General features: G+C 35.2%; 4 protein-coding genes across 5 annotated transcripts; all 4 read right to left on the bottom strand.

Annotated features, from left to right (window-relative positions):
* Positions 1-2,187: 2,187 nt before the first annotated feature.
* On the bottom strand, positions 2,188-5,158 carry LOC106377966 (lysine histidine transporter-like 5). Of its 2 annotated transcripts, none has more exons than XM_013818178.3 (8): positions 4,992-5,158; positions 4,229-4,392; positions 3,771-4,154; positions 3,303-3,699; positions 3,117-3,222; positions 2,944-3,035; positions 2,786-2,854; positions 2,188-2,698 (listed from the first exon to the last, which is right to left on the bottom strand). In XM_013818178.3, the coding sequence occupies exons 1-8, from the start codon at positions 5,016-5,018 to the stop codon at positions 2,600-2,602; spliced, it is 1,338 nt and encodes a 445-aa protein (XP_013673632.1). In that variant the 5' UTR covers positions 5,019-5,158; the 3' UTR covers positions 2,188-2,599. The 2 variants fall into 2 exon arrangements, with proteins under 2 accessions (XP_013673632.1, XP_022551760.1); XM_022696039.2 differs by lacking the exon at positions 4,992-5,158 and adding an exon at positions 4,834-4,912.
* A 1,089-nt stretch (positions 5,159-6,247) lies between these two features.
* LOC106381089 (probable serine/threonine-protein kinase At1g09600) lies at positions 6,248-9,467 on the bottom strand. The gene is made up of 7 exons (XM_013820949.3): positions 8,926-9,467; positions 8,406-8,690; positions 8,015-8,332; positions 7,360-7,587; positions 7,177-7,277; positions 6,736-7,108; positions 6,248-6,643 (listed from the first exon to the last, which is right to left on the bottom strand). The coding sequence occupies exons 1-7, from the start codon at positions 9,355-9,357 to the stop codon at positions 6,470-6,472; spliced, it is 1,911 nt and encodes a 636-aa protein (XP_013676403.1). The 5' UTR covers positions 9,358-9,467; the 3' UTR covers positions 6,248-6,469.
* Positions 9,468-10,758: 1,291 nt separating this feature from the next.
* LOC106381091 (ethylene-responsive transcription factor ERF020) lies at positions 10,759-11,545 on the bottom strand. The gene is made up of 2 exons (XM_022695406.2): positions 11,448-11,545; positions 10,759-11,329 (listed from the first exon to the last, which is right to left on the bottom strand). The coding sequence occupies exon 2, from the start codon at positions 11,300-11,302 to the stop codon at positions 10,886-10,888; it is 417 nt and encodes a 138-aa protein (XP_022551127.1). The 5' UTR covers positions 11,303-11,329; positions 11,448-11,545; the 3' UTR covers positions 10,759-10,885.
* A 4,145-nt stretch (positions 11,546-15,690) lies between these two features.
* Positions 15,691-17,632, bottom strand: LOC106381090. Its single transcript, XM_013820950.3, has 3 exons — positions 17,094-17,632; positions 16,230-16,490; positions 15,691-16,145 (listed from the first exon to the last, which is right to left on the bottom strand). Exons 1-3 carry the CDS (start codon positions 17,493-17,495, stop codon positions 15,957-15,959), a joined length of 852 nt encoding a protein of 283 aa, XP_013676404.1. The 5' UTR covers positions 17,496-17,632; the 3' UTR covers positions 15,691-15,956.
* Between the last annotated feature and the right edge of the window lie 63 nt (positions 17,633-17,695).

Here is a 17,695-nt window from a genome sequence, read left to right as displayed (position 1 = left end):
AGAGTAGACTTAAGTTTGATCCTAGAGCTCGTGCGTGTGTTTTTCTTGGCTATCCTTCGGGAATCAAAGGCTATAAACTACTTGATCTTGAGACAAATTCTATTCTTTTCTCTCGTCATGTAGTTTTCCACGAACAGCTCTTTCCTCTCGTTGGTACTGATCTTTCTCAACCTTCTTCTATCTTCTTTAATGATCAGTTACCAACACAAGCTCCTGTGAAAAATAATGCTCCCGATGTTGAGACTTCTTCTCATTCATCTTCTGTAGATATCTTGCCTTTTGCGGATACTACTAATGATGCTGAACCTTCTGTTCAGTCATCACACATGAGAGTTAAAAAGCCTGCTTACCTTCAAGATTACTATTGTAATTCAATAGGATCTTCAACCATACACGAAATCTCTTCTGTGCTTTCTTATGGTAAAGTATCCCCACTTTATCTCTTTTTCTTAGTAGCTATTGACAAAATCAAAGAACCCTTAACCTATGCTGAGGCAAAGAGACTTCTGGTGTGGGATGATCCAATGGACGAAGAGATTGTTGCTTTGGAAGGTACTGGCACCTGGACTATCTGTACTCTTCCTTCAGATAAGACTCCTATTGGCTGCAAATGGGTCTTTAAGGTGAAGTTTAACGCTGATGGGACTGTAGAACGTTACAAGGCATGCTTAGTTGCAAAGGGGTACACTCAACAAGAAGGGGTTGATTACCATGATACGTTTTCCCCTGTTGTCAAGCTTACTACAGTCAAATTGTTACTCAGTCTCGCAGCTATTCACGGGTTCTCTCTTCATCAGCTTGACATCTCCAATGCATTTCTCAATGGAGATCTCGATGAAGAGATATACATGCGCTTACCTCCTGGATATGCACAAAGAAAGGGGGACAAACTGCCTCCAAATGCCGTTTGCAAACTTGAGAAATCTCTATATGGTCTTAAGCAAGCTTCGCGTCAGTGGTTTCTCAAATTCTCAACTACGCTTGTTTCTTTGGGATTCACACAAACATTCTCTGATCATACATGTTTTCTCAAGCTTCGTGATGGGCTCTTTCTTTGTGTCATCGTATATGTCGACGACATTGTTATATGCAGCAGTGACGATTCTGAGGTTGAGACATTAAAGAATCAACTAAAGTCTCATTTCAAACTTCGAGATTTGGGTCCTATGAAGTATTTTCTTGGTCTGGAGATTGCTCGCTCCTCTGATGGGATACACATTTGTCAACGCAAGTATGCACTGGATTTACTTGATGATACTGGTCTTCTTGGTTGCAAACCTTCGAGCATTCCTATGGATCCATCTATCAAACTCGTTTTTGAACCCCCTAAAGGTGTTGATGATGCTTTGGTTGATGCTGCCGCATATCGTCGTCTTGTTGGTCGTTTGATGATTTGCAGATTACTCGACCTGATATTACGTTTGCTGTCAACAAACTGAGCCAGTTCTCTTCAGCTCCACGTCAGAGTCATCATAAAGCTCTCATAAAGGTTCTTCATTACATCAACGGAACAATTGGACAAGGGTTGTTCTATTCTTCCTCCTCTGAGATGCAAATACAGGCTTTTGCAGATGCTGATTGGGGCTCTTGTCAGGATTCTCGACGTTCTACTTCTGGTTTTTGTATCTTCATCGGTACATCACTTATCTCATGGAAATCAAAGAAGCAGAAGGTCGTTGCAAAGAGCTCGGCTGAAGCAGAGTATAGGAGTCTCTCTGTCGTATCTGATGAGTTGTTTTGGCTCAACAACTTCCTCATCGAGTTGCGCCTTCCTCTGTCTAAGCAAACACTTCTCTTTTGTGACAATTCAGCTGCCATTCACATTGCTCATAACTCAGTGTTTCATGAACGCACCAAGAATCTTGAGATGGATTGTCACAGTGTTCGGAAACGCTTGGTTGCAGGTTTGTTCAAGTTGCTACATGTGAGAACGGAATTACAATTGGCTGATCCATTTACAAAGCCAATGTACCCTGCACCGTTTAAGAGATATTGGGCAAGATGGGTCTTCTCAACATTTTCGTCCCATCTTGAGGGGGACTATTATCCTATATTATGTATTTGTGAAGTGTATATTGATTGAATACATGTAGATGGAGTTGTATAGGATACACGAGTCTGTATAGAGTATAAATACTATCATTGTACATTGTAGTTGAATTAATGAGAATGAGTTTATTTTACTCATAATAACCAATCATATTATTCAGATGTTTTATTACAATCCAAAACCAAAAAGCTTTGAATTCTACACAGCCATTTAGTACTTTAGCTGCAGTAGAAAATCTATAGACCATATGGTATTCCTTTGTAAGGTGATTTCAAATGACTGGTCGAAGAGAACATCCGTCACAGCCTCGGACCAAACCACGTAGAAGCTTTCACGGATATCCAGAAGCAATTCGGAAGGCAGTTCTTGACGGAAGGATTATAGCAAAAAAAAAAAAAAAAAAAAAAGAGTGACACTCCATGTAACGGAGGACAAAAGAAATGAGAAACCCCAGAATTCAAATATCTAAACTATGCTAAATTAAACGGTAGAAAAAAACTTTTATAAGAAGTTGATGCGATAATGGTTGCTTTTGTGTGTTTTGAAAGCCTATGAGAAGAGCTGGTAGCTTTTTGCTGAAAGGATAATGTGTCTCATTCCTCCAATTGGTGCAAAGATTGCTATCAAGACTCCAATTGTTATTGCAAACTGTAGTTAAACAACGGGTTATCGAGTTATTAAATTTTAATCACCTTGTGACTAAAGCTTATGTGGAATCAAGAAAGAAAGACTAACCCAAGAGGCAAACCAATGGAAGCTAAATAGTTTTGGTCGCTTCATGACCAACCATATAATGCAAGGTATCTGCAAATTGTAGAGGTACATTATAACATCATCCGTTTTATATAATCTAATGTTTGCAAACAACTTGAGATATATGTTTCATGACTTACGAAGTATGAGGTTGATGAGAAGACAAGGCCACCGAAGAACCCTAAAAGACCTCCGAAGAAGGGGATACAAATTGCTATAAGGCATACAATTGCTACACAACACACAAGAAGCGAATCTTAGTTTACATGTCTCCAGAAAAAAAAATGTGAAAAAGAAGCTAAGAAGAACTAACCAACGTATGTGCTACGTGCAACTAGACGCAGCATTACTGAAGGAGTGAACTTCAGTGTTTTCACAAGATATGACTCGATCGCGTCAAATACCGACATCGCAAAAACCTGTCCAGATAAATCATCAGTTACATTGTAATCACATTTTCAAGAAAACGAAACAGAACAAGAGAAAAAAAAAACAAGACCTGGTAACTTCCAATAACATGGATAAAGACCATGAAGTTAGCTGCAGCTATAAGCCAAACAGGTCTCTCAAGGGAAATGAGGACATCATCCTCAACATGAGCACCAAAAGCCCAGTAACCTGATATAGCCACACAGAGGTAACAAACGATGACGATGAAGTAAGCAACGACGACTCCTTTCCACATCGGTTTCTTGGAAGGGACTTCAGGTGTTGAAGGAATAGTAGCTTGAATCTCAAGAACCACACTGTGTCCGGCAAACGCAAACGCTATGGTTCCAACGCCATTAAACGCGTCAAAGATCATTGAGGCCGTGGTGTGTCCTCTGACTCCGTACTCAGCTGGATGATGCTCCATTCCTTTCACTATTGACGCTACAGACGCTATCATTGAGTACCTACAAACAAAGAGATCAGAAAGAAGAACAAAAACAAAAGGATGTGTTTGGGTTTGGTTTAGTGACAATACAAGAAAGACATAAGGGCAGCGAGAAGAGAGATGATCTTGATAGAGTTGAAGTCAGGAGACTGAGAGAGACCGACTTGGAGCACACCGAACCCAAGGATGTAATAAGTTTGACGGATGTGATGGAGATGAGGAAAAAGAAGCTCGACGAATTTCTTAAGCGATTTTCCCCCGGTCACGTTGTAGACTATGTCGGAAGCGATCTGGACCATGAGCTGTTGCGGCAAGACGATCCAGTAACCTAGTTTTGGTCCGAACGCCTCTTGGCCTAGCTCCGAGTAACGGTCAAACCGTTTCCCGGGAACGCTTTCATGCAAATTAACCATTTGCCACAACGAGTAGAACGTTATAAGCCATGATAACATTATGGCAACAAGTCCAGGTCCCCTGTTACAATAATAATTAATTACAACTTCTATTCTGTGATGATAACCAAAAATAAAAATTTAAAAGAACATTACCAGCCAAGTTGTGACATGGCGAAAGGGAGACCGAGAACTCCGGCGCCGACCATGGCCGTGACATTGTGGAAGGCGGAGTAATACCACTTGGCATTTCTAGACGCGGTGATCGGTAACCAATCGTTGTAATCCATTTGCTTCTTATTATTGTTCTCCTCATCATCCTAATCAAGGTTTTGTAATGATTCATATATAGAGATGACATTAAATGTCAAAAGGAAAACTGTTGAATTACCATATGTTGGCGTTACAAGAATGTTTTATTAGAGTGAATGATTTAATGCTCATCGCTAAAATTATACTCAATCCGTTCCTAGATATAAGATTTTTTAGGTAAAACACACTTATTAAAAAATTTACTTTTTATCTAAAAAGTATCATTTAAATTTTAAATTAAAAACTATTCAACCAATTACAAAATATAACTATTAAATTTGATTGGTTACACAGTTTTTGATGAATTTAAAGTTACCTAAAAATATGAGAACATCCTACATATTGGAACATAAAAACTATTCTAAACATCATATATTTATGAACAGAAGAAGTAAGACGATTTATATGATCAAATAATTATTTTCTAAATTCAGTTTAAGAGCACCAACCTTTAATAACAGTATGCATTTTGTAGAAGAAAAGAAAAAGATATCAAGTGAGGAAAGAATATGATCAAGTGTTAGAGTCTTTTAGATGAAAACTACATTATTCATGTGATATATACACAAAGATAAAAGATATTTGTAATGCAGAGAAAGCTTGTTACCGCTGAAAGAGGCGCATTGAACGTCATTCTTGTTTTGTGTTTTCTTTAATACCCACAAAAAAAAATTAAAATACAGGGAAATGTATTTTTCTTTTTTTAGTATAAAATACGTATAGAGAAGAAAACAAAAAAATTAGAAGTGTGATTACTGTTTATTTTTTAATGGTATGATTAGGGACAGTGAAGAGTTTAAATAGAGAGATAACTAGCTAGGGTGAAAGTAATTTTTTTATTACTTGGATCATAGGAAAGTGAGGATGGTCTTTTGAACGAGTCTGATCTCTTCCTATTTCTTTACTCTCTGATCTCTTCTTCTTCTTTGTTTTATTACCCACGTTTCTAGCCTTAATTCATCCCGATAAACCAGCGTTCCCACAATTCATTAGAAGTCTACAAATCGTCTAACAATTTAAGAGATAAATATAAAAATTTATCAGCTTATTACACAATTTCACTGTTCACTTATCTTTTGTTTCGAAAGAAAATCATATTTAAAATGCTGAAATATGACCAATAATTTTGTTTGAGTTTTATTTTTTTAGCATTCTATCAAAGGCAAATCTCTTAATTATCACAAAATAGTTTGTCACAAAATAACCCACAAAAATGAACAAAATAACTTTTATTAAAGAGTAAAAAGATCAACCTACAATTTATAAATAATATATTTAGCATAAATAAATATTTTAAAGTATTTTTAAAATAAATAAATATAAATTTTATCCTAAAACTAAACCGTAAAACCTAACTCTTAGTCCCTAAACCCCCATCCTCAAAATTTAAACCATAATTTATAATCATTTAACCCTACTGGTGTATGCGTTTTCTACTTTTTAATAAGTTATTTTGTGATTTTTGAGCTATTTTTGGAACATAAAACATCTTTAAATACTATCTTAGAATATTTATTTTTAGTGATTGTATTTAATGAATTTTCTACTTTCTACTTTTATGTTTTTGCAATACGATTTTTGACATGTAAAACAGATAAATAAATCTTAATGCATAAAGTTTTGAATTTTTCCAAAATTCAGCTTCTTTGTTGTGGAGTTTTGATCAGCTTGAAGAGTAAAATCAGAGCTGCGTGTAGCTTTAGCATGATATGCGGAATTGTTGTCACTTAGAATCAAATACTATTTCAAAATTGAGTAGCACATTTCTTTGAGTTATTTTGGTTTTGCTTGCAAACACATGTTTGCTTGACTCTCAAGTCAACCGAAACCTTGTGTGTATGTACAAAAGGAAGTTTGACATTTTAGTGTGGTCAATCTCGTTGGCCTAAGAAAAATAAACTTGTCTATACATTGCCTCAATCCCTGGCTTTGTCTATACATTGCCTCAATCCCTGGCTTCACGCACTGAAGAGCCCAAACAAAAACGCTTAATGAGTTTCTATGGCTTTGATGAAACCTCAAAACATGTTGCTATGTATTTTAATTTTTCTTCTTGTTCTCTCTTTCACTCACTCTCTCTTTTAGCTACCGAGCATTTCTTCCTGTGTAACGCTGCTGTTGCCCTGACTTTTCGACACGAGCTTTGCGGACAGCTTGTTGGATCTGCTTCTCGTGTTCTTTGAGCATTTCATCAAGATTTCCACCAGGAGGCATCAATGGTCCTGAGTAATGAATCCTGTTTTTCCTTGGTGCGTTGCCCTGACCAGATCGCAAAAACAACTCAACAGTTAACATACCAAAAGGTTAATAATGCACACAGAATAACTAGAGAAAGGAAACGTGAGGCTTACGGTTGAGTAATCTCTGCTGGAACTTCTTCTACCAGAATCACCAGACAAGTCTCCTGTTTGTGTTACCCTTGACTTCAACTCTGCATTGGTTTGCCTTTTGATGCTTCCTCCTCTGTTCCATTCTGTATCAGCAACACTTGGGTGAACCACTGTAGAAGCATGAGCGTAGCCGTTCTGCTGGATCCCTCTTCTTGGTGGTTCAATCCTAAACCCTGTGCCGCCTTCCTCGTCTGTTTTGAACTTGTGGCTTATGCATGTGACCTTGGACTGCCCTGCGACCATAAACTCAGGTGTCTGCGCAGTGTTGAGATCTTTAGCTCGTCCTCTTGTCACAGTCTCTCCCCCTCTTCTCTTTTTATCCTCTGCCTTGACTCTGCAGCCAAAACTTTAATAAGAAAACTCCCACAAGAGAGAAAGAACAGTGAAGTGAAGATGCCTTACTTTCTTGCTTCTTCGTTGCGTAGCTTAGCATCAAGCTCCTTGCTTGGTGGATATCTAGGCAAGCTTGATGGATTAGCAGGGAGTGGCTCTGTCGTGAAGAACTGAATAGAAGAAAATTTTCAGCTGATCATGACAATGCATCTAATAACTTGCGAAAGAAGCATAGATTTAGGAATATATTACCTCGCTCCTCAATGCAGAAGCAGCTGATCCACGTTTCTCAGGTTCTATTGCTAGTAGCTTGTGTATGAGTGTCAGAGCCGATGCAGGGAAATGACTGAAGGTTTCAGCAAGAACAGCCTTGTAAGGGTGACTTGGTTTAAAGCTTGTTGCAAGTGGTAGAGTTTCTCTTCTCCAGTAATCTTCTGAGGGTGAACCACAGAGCTTAAAGATCTTGTGCATCTGCTCCACCTGAGAAGCAAAATTTTACAATTATTTCATCAGTTGTATTCTATAGTATTGATTCTAGAGTGACTTAAATCTCGGTGCACCGGTTATAACTTTTAGGATAAAGAAAACCGAATTTAGTAGAAAAATATATTTTTTAAAAAACTAAAAATTAAGAAAATGAATATCAGATATCGAATATGTATAAATATGGGTCTAAAATTTTGTAAATTATAAATTCACATAATCAATATACAAACACTAAGACGAATATTTCCCTAAGTTGTATTTTTTTCTCTAAGTATTTTTCCTTTTTCGTGTTGGATTCGATTCGCGTTTGTTCTAACTATATACTCATAATCAGAATCTGATAGATGGTGTTTAGGATTATAAAGCTAGTGGTAGCTGCTGCTAAAAAAAAACTAAAAATGTAATAGAGTGTTCCCATTACTTCTGTGCGTCCTGGCATGATAGGCTTTCCAGCGAAGAGCTCAGTGAGAATGCAGCCGGCGCTCCAGAGGTCTATGGCTGGTCCATACTCAGTAGCACCAAGCAGCAGCTCAGGCGCTCTGTACCATAATGTTACAACGCGACTTGTCAGCTGAATATCTCCATCACCCCGGTAAAAATTAGCCAAACCGAAGTCACCAATCTTCAAAACACCTTCGTTATTAATCAAGAGATTAGATCCCTTGATATCACGGTGGAGGATTCCTCTTCTGTGGCAATGTTCAAGCCCACGAAACAGCTGTTGCATATAGCATTTTATCTGGAAAAAAAACAAAATCACTTAGTTTTTTCAAACTTTTATGTTTGTAGGGAAACAAAAGGTGTAATAATACCTGAGTTTCGGAGAATTTGATTCCAGGAGTTGCAGCTAGACCTGCGAGATCATGTTCCATGTACTCAAAGACAAGGTAGAGACTACCTGAGAGTCTAGAGGTGACTAGACCTTCAAGCTTCATGACATTAGGGTGGTCAAGCTTACGAAGAATGAGAATCTCCCTGGCCATGAACCGGACACTCTCTGGATCCATGTTCACAAACCGAACTTTCTTCATCGCAACGATCTTTCCTGTTTCCAAGTCTCTGGCTTTGTACACGCTGCTGTATGTCCCCTGTCCAATCTATAACACAATACCACTGGTCACAAAGCGAGATTCAGACAGCAAAAAGAAAAAACATGTTTCTTTTTTTGAATACGAAGAGGTTCAGCCCGCCCGAAACCACAACATATAATATTAGTTTCGGTCCTGGGGTCATTCGAACTAGAACCTCTGACACGATGGCCAAGGATCCGTTATAATGACCTCTGGTTATTAAAAAAAAATGTTTCTTTTTGATCGAAAAATATTAACTAACTTTGTCTAACTTCTCATAGGAATCTGCGGAGCGAGGAACCCATCCCTTGATGGCTTCTCCGGCAACAGAAGCCAACCAAGATGGCCATTCTCCGCTAGTGGATTCTGTTTTATTCCCCGTCAAACACTCTGACTTCTGCTTAGGCTGCCCCACCGGCATAGCCGTAACTCTTCTGGTCGGAGCTCCGACAATAACTACTGGGTTATTGCTGTTTCGATCAGATGACGTGGAGGGACGGCGCGCCTCTGGATAAACATTAGCCACGACGGTGATGGAAGCTGAAGAGTTCGGACGTGTGAAAGATCCTTCCTTTATAGATGAAGAGGACGAAGGAGGAGGGAGAAGTTGAAGGATGGATTTGCTTGAATCCAATAGGTCAGTGTTGGCAACGGCGGCGTTTGGAGAACGCGCGGTGGCGCAAATACAACCCATTATTTCAGACAAACAACCATTCAAAACTCCTAACTACTCTGATATGATCGGCGACCAAAAAGCTCTCATGTTTTGTAATGTTGTTGTCTCTCTCACGTTTTTGTGACAGAGAAGTGGAACGTGCGTGCCACTCAATGTCTTTATTTTTTTTTATGATTCTTCTAGAATTCAAATGATTGTAAGTAGGCGACTATTTGTCAACTCAACAGGCTGATTTTTTTCTTTCTTCCGGTCGTAACTGGGTCTCGTTGGTTTCGTTGAATGGGCCTATTTCGACTTGCAAAAGCCTGACAATCATTTCTCTTGTGTCAACATATCTTTCTTCTTCTTTTTTGTCGCCTTGTTCTTTCGTGCCAGCATACCATGACCAAGTCCGATGAAGTCTGTATCACTTACCTGCCTTATCCGTTACTTAGACAGTGAGACAGAAGAAAAGAAATCAAATCTTACAATTTGTATAGGAGTCCTTTAGATTTAAGCCTTTCAAGTTTCAAGTACAATAACGACATCATTTATATCCCTTGCAAGTTGGCCATTTATGCCAGATATTTTGAGAATCTTGGAATTTAAAACTTCTCAAATATTTGAAGCTATTTTTATGAGGTCAAGATAGTACATATATTCCAATATGATCGAACTATTATCTTTTTTTTTTTCTTATCTTAGATTTGCTGACAAGTAATCAAATACAAAATATTTATTGATAACATGACAATAACAAAAAGAACAATTGCACAAAGAACTTTTCATTTCAAATAATGTCTGAATTGTTAATATTTTGAATTCGTCAGAAAATTATATGAAGATTTACTAAAACAAAGAAAGTAGATAATAGTTTTTAAAAGAAATAATGTTTTTAATTTACTGATATTTTGTTTCAGAAACCTCTTCAGAAAATTAATAACTTTTTAATTTAGTAACCTAATTATAACAAATTGACATAAAAATCATAGAACCAAAATTCATAAACAATAAATACTGCTTAAATGATGGTAAAATAATAGTATACAAATATTGAATCATTATCATGCTGTATAACATATTCATGATTCCCTATACGGCTATACTCTTATTTCAAACGAATGTAGGTGATCCACCAGACATTTCAATCCTGATGCCTTTTCTTCTTTTCTAAGTGAATTCTCATATTCTTAAATTTTCCCACAAACTCAGTTCTAATATGATGAATCTCCTTTTTCTTTTTAAACTGGCACTATTAGGCTTTAATATCTTAAACTTCTATCCAGCACATCAAATTCGGATATAAGCAAACAACAAGTTTATAATGGATCAGAATATTTTTTTTATTTTTATTTTTTGCAACTGATCAGAATATTATTGTTTCCTTGGTGAAAGATCACAAGAAAATAATGCCCTTTTTCAAAAAAAAAAAAGATCACAAGAAAATAAGCCGGGAAATGAAAGCTCATGTGGCAATACAATTCAAAAGTTGGAAAAAAATAACGAATTCTATTCACATCCTATATTAATTACTAATATAAGGTGCTCGTAGATATAAACCAATATATCAAATGCGACCGTCGTCTAGATAATCGTACACGGAGATGTTCAACGTTTCCCGTTCGCTGCCTTCCTCCACGCCACCACTCGCGCTGTCGTTGTTTAGGGCGAATCCTGCGTCTACGCCCATGCCTGCGTCCGAAGCAGCTTTTTGTATGGACTTAGGAGATGTGTTGGAGGCAAGGGAAGGTTGCAGCAAGTGAGGGAAGTTAAAAGCTTCGTTGTCGAGAGAAGATGGTCGGTGCAAGCAGTAAAAAGCGACGTCGTGGGCTACCGCAGCTCCTTCGGCGGTGGAGAAAGAGCCTAACCAGAGTCGTTCACGAGTTCCTGGAACCCTAATCTCCGATACCCATTTTCCCCATTTCCGGCGACGGATGCCTTTGTACTTGGCCTGATGGGTTTCTCCGCCGTCTCTAGGATCCATTTTTTGAGTTGATGATCTTGAGAGGAACTGTTGAATAAAAATACGATTGGAGGAGAATAAAGTCAATTCCGATTGTATGAATTGTGCAATACTTATATAATACTTTTAGGTTAGAGCAAAAAAAAATAAAAGTCAAAGATATGACCAGGGGGAATATGTAATATTGTCATGCGGCTGACACATTTGATGTTTTCTTTTTCTAGGATGATCTTTTTTTTTTTTTTTTTTGGTCTTATTTGTGTTTCAACATATTAACGTTTACACCAGCTATAAATACATTTGGATAAACAAATGAAATTTCAACATATGAAACATGAAACAAGTGGTGGATAAAAGATGGATCACTCAACATAATGCGTGATTGATTGAATTGTGACAACAAACTTAGCGGTACGTAACAAACTACATATATAAGCGGGACAAATTTGGTTTATGTAGGTTTTGTTCAGAAAATAAGTTTGGTTAATGTAGGATGAAAAAAATGTGATGTCGATATAATTAGTTATCAAACTAGCTTTTTAAAAGATTCGGATAATCAAATCATTCATTTTATTGAATAGAAGACCATACCTAAAGAAGCACTCTAGTTAATGTGATTCATTTTTTTTGGTATAGTTTATTCACATCTGTCTACGAAGTTATAAATAAATTTATGATGAATTTTTGGGTTAATTTTAAAAAAAAATTTATTAAAAAAAAATAGGCGCAAAAATTCATCATAAATTTATTTATAGCTTCGTACGATGTGAATAAACTATATATTTGCATCATAAAGCTTATATACAGTTTCCCCAAATAAGAATCATGGCTTTAACTTCAACATTTAACATGCATATATCAAAAATACAAATATATCCAGTTTACAAAAGAAAAATACAAATATATCCGTCGAAAGTAAAAATTAGGTGTAACATGCATTTAACGATTTAACAAAAAAAAAAAAAACATGCATTTAACGAGAGATATTACGATTGATGACCTATATCACGACATCACGTGGTGAACCACATGCAACCCGCCTCTCTTTCTTTCTTTTTCTGGGGTTTGTGATAAAATTCATCACGGATGACGTCATCATATAGTCTTGTTGTCTGAGTTTGACTAAAAGACAGAAAGTTGTTTAGTGTCTGTATCTTTCTATGCACAGAAAACGAACCAAAAAAAGAAAGATATGACGTTTGTGGTCGCAGTTATATTTACTGGTACACAAATCTAACACGAACTGCGAAGATTCGTCACACACAGAAGAAGAATCTCACTCACCTAGGAGCAACCCAATTTGAATGCAATAAACTCTCCTCCTTACCTATCTACAAAACCATGTCTTCTTTTGTGTATTCGAGGTTCGCGTCACGCCACATAGTTTATCACATTCACAAAAATAATATTCCTAAATTATGGTTAACATGTCGATCATTTTGAGATGTTTTAAAATTATTTTAGGCTTGCAAAGACGTGTATTAAAAAGATAATAGCCAACATTTGCCCAAAAAAAGAAGATGTGGCTAACAACATAAAATTTTAAGAAAAAACAGAAATATGAAGAATGTTAATATATTTAATTATAAGTTACAAAAAAAAATATATATATATATTTAATTATTTATTGATAATACATAGAAGCTGAAATTTAAAAGACTAAACATTTTAGTGTAACTTTATAATTTTTATATAATTTGGAGGCCATAAACTTTATGAATATTAACCTCTTAAAATTTAGTCTCCATTCCAAATTTTACTTTAAAATGGAATGAGACATGAAGTAATGAAAAAAATAAAAATAACTCTATAAATAGAGTAATGTTTTTATTTTTTGTTCCATTATTCCATTTTGGAGTAAAATATAGAGGGAGATGGGGATGCTCTAATGTTATTGTTTCATCGGCTATGTCTAGGACTAACACTTATATAATGGTATAAAATTTTAGAAACGGTGAGTGATAACGGGATAGAACAAAGAATATCTATCTTATTAAAACTCAAGTACAAAATTGGAGTGTTTGGAGACTTGAATAGGACTATTAAAAAAATTTGAAGTGTTTGGAAACATGAATTGTAGTCTTTTAAAAAATTAATTTTGTTTGGAAACAAGGATAGTAGTATTAAGAAAAAAAATAATGGGCTTATGTTATTAAGAAAAATTAAAAGTCCATCATATTATAAGAAACTATCTATCTGGCCCAGATTTAAAATATACGAAAATGGGTCAATCTAATTGCCTAAAACTTTTTCTTTTCTAAACTAACCATAAAACAAAATTTAAAATTTATACACATATTTCAAATCAAAATAATAATTTAAATTTGATTTATATCAAAAATTGATTAAAAAATAATACATATATTCAAAAATGGATTTTTACTAAACTATTTTTCAATAACCATTATAAAAAAATGATGTCAATATATATAATAAAAATACAATACAAAGCCCAATTTGAAATACCAACTCAAATTATGGTTTTTATATTTCATATTAAGTTTTAATAAGATATATATATGTAATTATTTATATGATGGTACGTATAAAATACTATTAATTATATGATTACTTATATGATGGTACGTATTAAATACGATTAATTATATGATGACAGTATACGATATATAATAATGAATAGGGATGGGATTTCGGGCACCAATACGGGTTTGGTTCTGATCGGTTTGTGTTTAGGGTTTTCAGGGTCAAAGATTTAAGCTCTGTTAGAATGTTTCTAAATTTTGGTTTGAGTTTGATACGGATCTTTGCGGGTTTGATTCGCGTTTGGATAACCCATTTAAATTATTTTTAAAGTTTTAAATCATTATCTATTTTAAATTTCTCAAAATCTATAAATAAAATAATATATTACCTATAAATTTGAATAACATATGTCAGAATACCTAAGCTTAACATATCAATTGGCTTGATTTAAAATTTTGGATACGAAATCAATAATTATTTTAAGTATTTTTGGTGATTTGAGTATACTTTAACTATTGCAGATATTTACTTTTGACTATATATATATATATATATATATATTCAAGTATTTAAACCAATTTAAAAGTATCATTCTTAATGTTTTATATACGTTAAATCTAAAAATAATTAATATATATATAAGTATATAAATCTATTTTTAGATAAATTCGGGTACCCGAATACTTCGGTTCGGATCAGATTTGGTTTTCTAAATAACAAAATTTCGAATAATTTGAATATTTAATCAATTTATGTTCGGGTTTGGTACTATATTTTCAGATCGGTATCGATTCTGTTCCTTGGATTCATTTTGTAAAACCCTAATAATTACATGAAAAACAAATATAAACATATTTTTCAAAATATACATCCGCGCGCCTGCTAACATTAAAGTTGAAGTTGAAGTACACATTGGGATTGTTTGGCAATATGAATAGTAGCTAAAAAAAATAGTACTATTTAGAAACATGGATAGCACTAAGTTAGAAAAAAAAAATGGGCTTATGCTACTAAAAAAATTGGAAGTTCATTATATTAAAAAGTAATGGGTCTATGTTACTTGATATATATATTCAAATCAAAATAATAATTTAAAATTAATTTATATAAAAAATTCATTCAAAACAAAAAATATATATATATATTCAAAATTTGATTTTTACTAACATATTTTCTAATAACTATTATAAAAATGTTTTCAATATATATAATAAAAATACAATACAAAGTTCAACTTCAAACACCAACTTAAATTATGGTTTTTATATTTCACATTAAGTTTTAAAATATAATATATGTGATTATTTATATGATTGTACGTATAAAATATTATTAATTATAAGAAAACTTATTTGATGGTACCTATAAAATACAATTAATTATATGATAACACATATTTTGTAACCTATGATGACACATATAGGATATATAATAGTGATTAGGGGTGGGCGTTCGGGTTCGTTCTCGGGTCTTTTTGGGATTTCGTATTCAGTTCAGATCTTTGAGGATTTGGTTCGGATTTGGATAACCAATTTAAATAAGTTTGGTTTAAATATTTGGATAGATAATTAATAATTATTTAAGTATTTTTTGAGTTTTTAGCATTTTTCTAACTATTTAAGACATTTACATATAACTATTTGTATATATTTTCAAGCATTTATGTGAACTTAAAAGTATCATATATATTCTGGATGTTTTTATATATATTAAATCTAAAAATAATTAATATATATAATTATATAAATCTATTTTGGATACCCAAAATATTTCGGTTCGGATCGGATTAGGTTCCAGTTCTTCAAATACCAAAATTTTGAATAATTCGGATATTTAATCAATTCGGGTTCAGATTTAGTACTACTTATTCGGATTGTGATCGGTTTGATTCTTCGAATTCGAGTTTTTTGTCTAACTCTAAATAGTGACATAAAAAGAAAATAACATTATATTTTTTAAAAAAATACACCCGCACGAGCGTGCGGGTCAAAATCTAGTCTTATATTAAGGGGTAAACACACAAACAAAGCAAATGCAAGACATCTCTATAAAATGTAATTCATATACTAAGACATGGTGTGAGTTTTGTTACAAAAGTATGTTTCTTTGTTTCTCCATTTGTTGAGTAATGCTTCCACAAATTGCACAAGGGAGGTAAAGCAAAACCAGACCGAAGAGATAATATTGATCTCTACTTGAAAGCATCTGAAGCAGAGTAAAGGAAGTCCAAGAACCCTGTCCCCTTCAATAGACCTTTACCTGTCAGCAGCTCAAAATCTAGCAGCAGTAAGAACCCTATCACAGCTGCTTTCCCGTTTATCACTTCGTTCTTCCTTGAGAAACCAAATCCTTGAGAACCCTCGTCCACTATCATTCTCACCTGTTTTCACAAGTTTATCATCACTCTTCTGGTATTCTTGATGAAACAGATTTACATTTCTGAGGCTTATCTTATTTGTTTTACCTCGTCTACGTTGACATTTGTTGCTGTGAGACCAGGCTGAGCTTTTCCACTGAAGACGATTTCAGCAGCTGCCTCGTTCTTCCCGTTGCCTCTAATGCTAATGTAGATGTTTTCTTCATCAAATTTAACAGGGTACACAAACAGCTTTCTCAGTGCAGGTGTCAAGACTCTAAGAACCGGGTTCTTTGGGTACCATTCCTTGATCTCTCCAGTTCTTAGATCAAATGTACTGTCCGTTGCCGGGCACACAATGCAACCATCCTGTTGTAATAAAAAACAAAAGAACCGTGAGTAAAAAACAGTATTAACCTAAGATCTTGATGCATCATAGTCGTAGTAGTTAACAATCCAAACAAAAAATACGGCAAACATATGATATACAACCAATTTGTCTATAAATTAAATCTTTGCACACAACATTGCTGTAAAATCGCAGCTGGGTAACTGACACAGAGACAAATCAAGTACTATCAAACTAAGCAAAGAAGCTAACATGTCCAAACAATCTCATAAAGCATTTATCATTCCATATAAGGTAGCTACATTTCACAGCCAGGTAATACACAGTGTTCATAATCTTAACTTCCTCATTGTAAAAAACCGAATTTATATAACTGTAGAGTCAAACAAAACTGAAGCTAATGCAGACATGAACCAGAGCTTATGTCACTGAAAGTAAGTAATTCAAACCATGTGTTGATTAAGGAGGTAAAGATGTCTATCTCATAAACTCGTTAAATCACTAATCAGTCACTCATACTCTGTCAAGCATTTTCACAAACACCTTATCTACTCAACAAAGTTCTCATCTTTACGCAGTAAACACTACAACGAATTAAGTATAAAAGACGGAGAAACCTTCACCTGAGTGAGCTTAGCGTTGAGAAGCCCCTCGCTGTACGCTCCTTCAGCCGGAGAACGATTCTCAATCGCAAAGACATCGTTCTTATACCAAAGCAGCAATATCGTCTCGTCGTCTTGGATAATCACTCTCCGTTCACCTTTCGGAAGCGCAGATAGCGGCACCACCGGCACCCAGTTCCTTCCGGGAGAAGCAACGGACGAAGAAGGAGAAACTTCCGTCGCCTCGCATCTGACGATTCCTCCGGTTCTCTGTTTCGAGTTTTGGTTTAACCGGTAAGTGAGAGCGAACCGGCGGTTAGGAAGGGACAACGTTTTGGGTAATGACGTGGCGCGGGTGAAAGAGGGATGAGGAGGAGGGAAGGAGTAGTTACGTGGGAGAGAGGGAGATGCGGTGGTCGCCATGGATGTGAGTGAGAGAGAGAGCGTAAAGAGGATAGAGGAATTGCATTTGTCCACACAACGGACAGAACAAGTGGATAACGATGGAAGAAGAAGGGTGATGGTAGCCACACTTTTTCTACATGGGCCTCTGTTTTGCCAACACGCCTCTCTCTTCCTCAGATATTTCAAAAAGCTAGCTTAAATGGGCTTTAGAACACTGT

The sequence above is a fragment of the Brassica napus genome, chromosome C6 (genome assembly GCF_020379485.1).
Source record: "Brassica napus cultivar Da-Ae chromosome C6, Da-Ae, whole genome shotgun sequence".
In the NCBI taxonomy this organism is placed as follows: Eukaryota; Viridiplantae; Streptophyta; class Magnoliopsida; order Brassicales; family Brassicaceae; genus Brassica; species Brassica napus.
The sequence above is the reverse complement of the archived record's forward strand: the minus strand, read 5'-3'. Positions and strand labels throughout refer to the sequence as shown.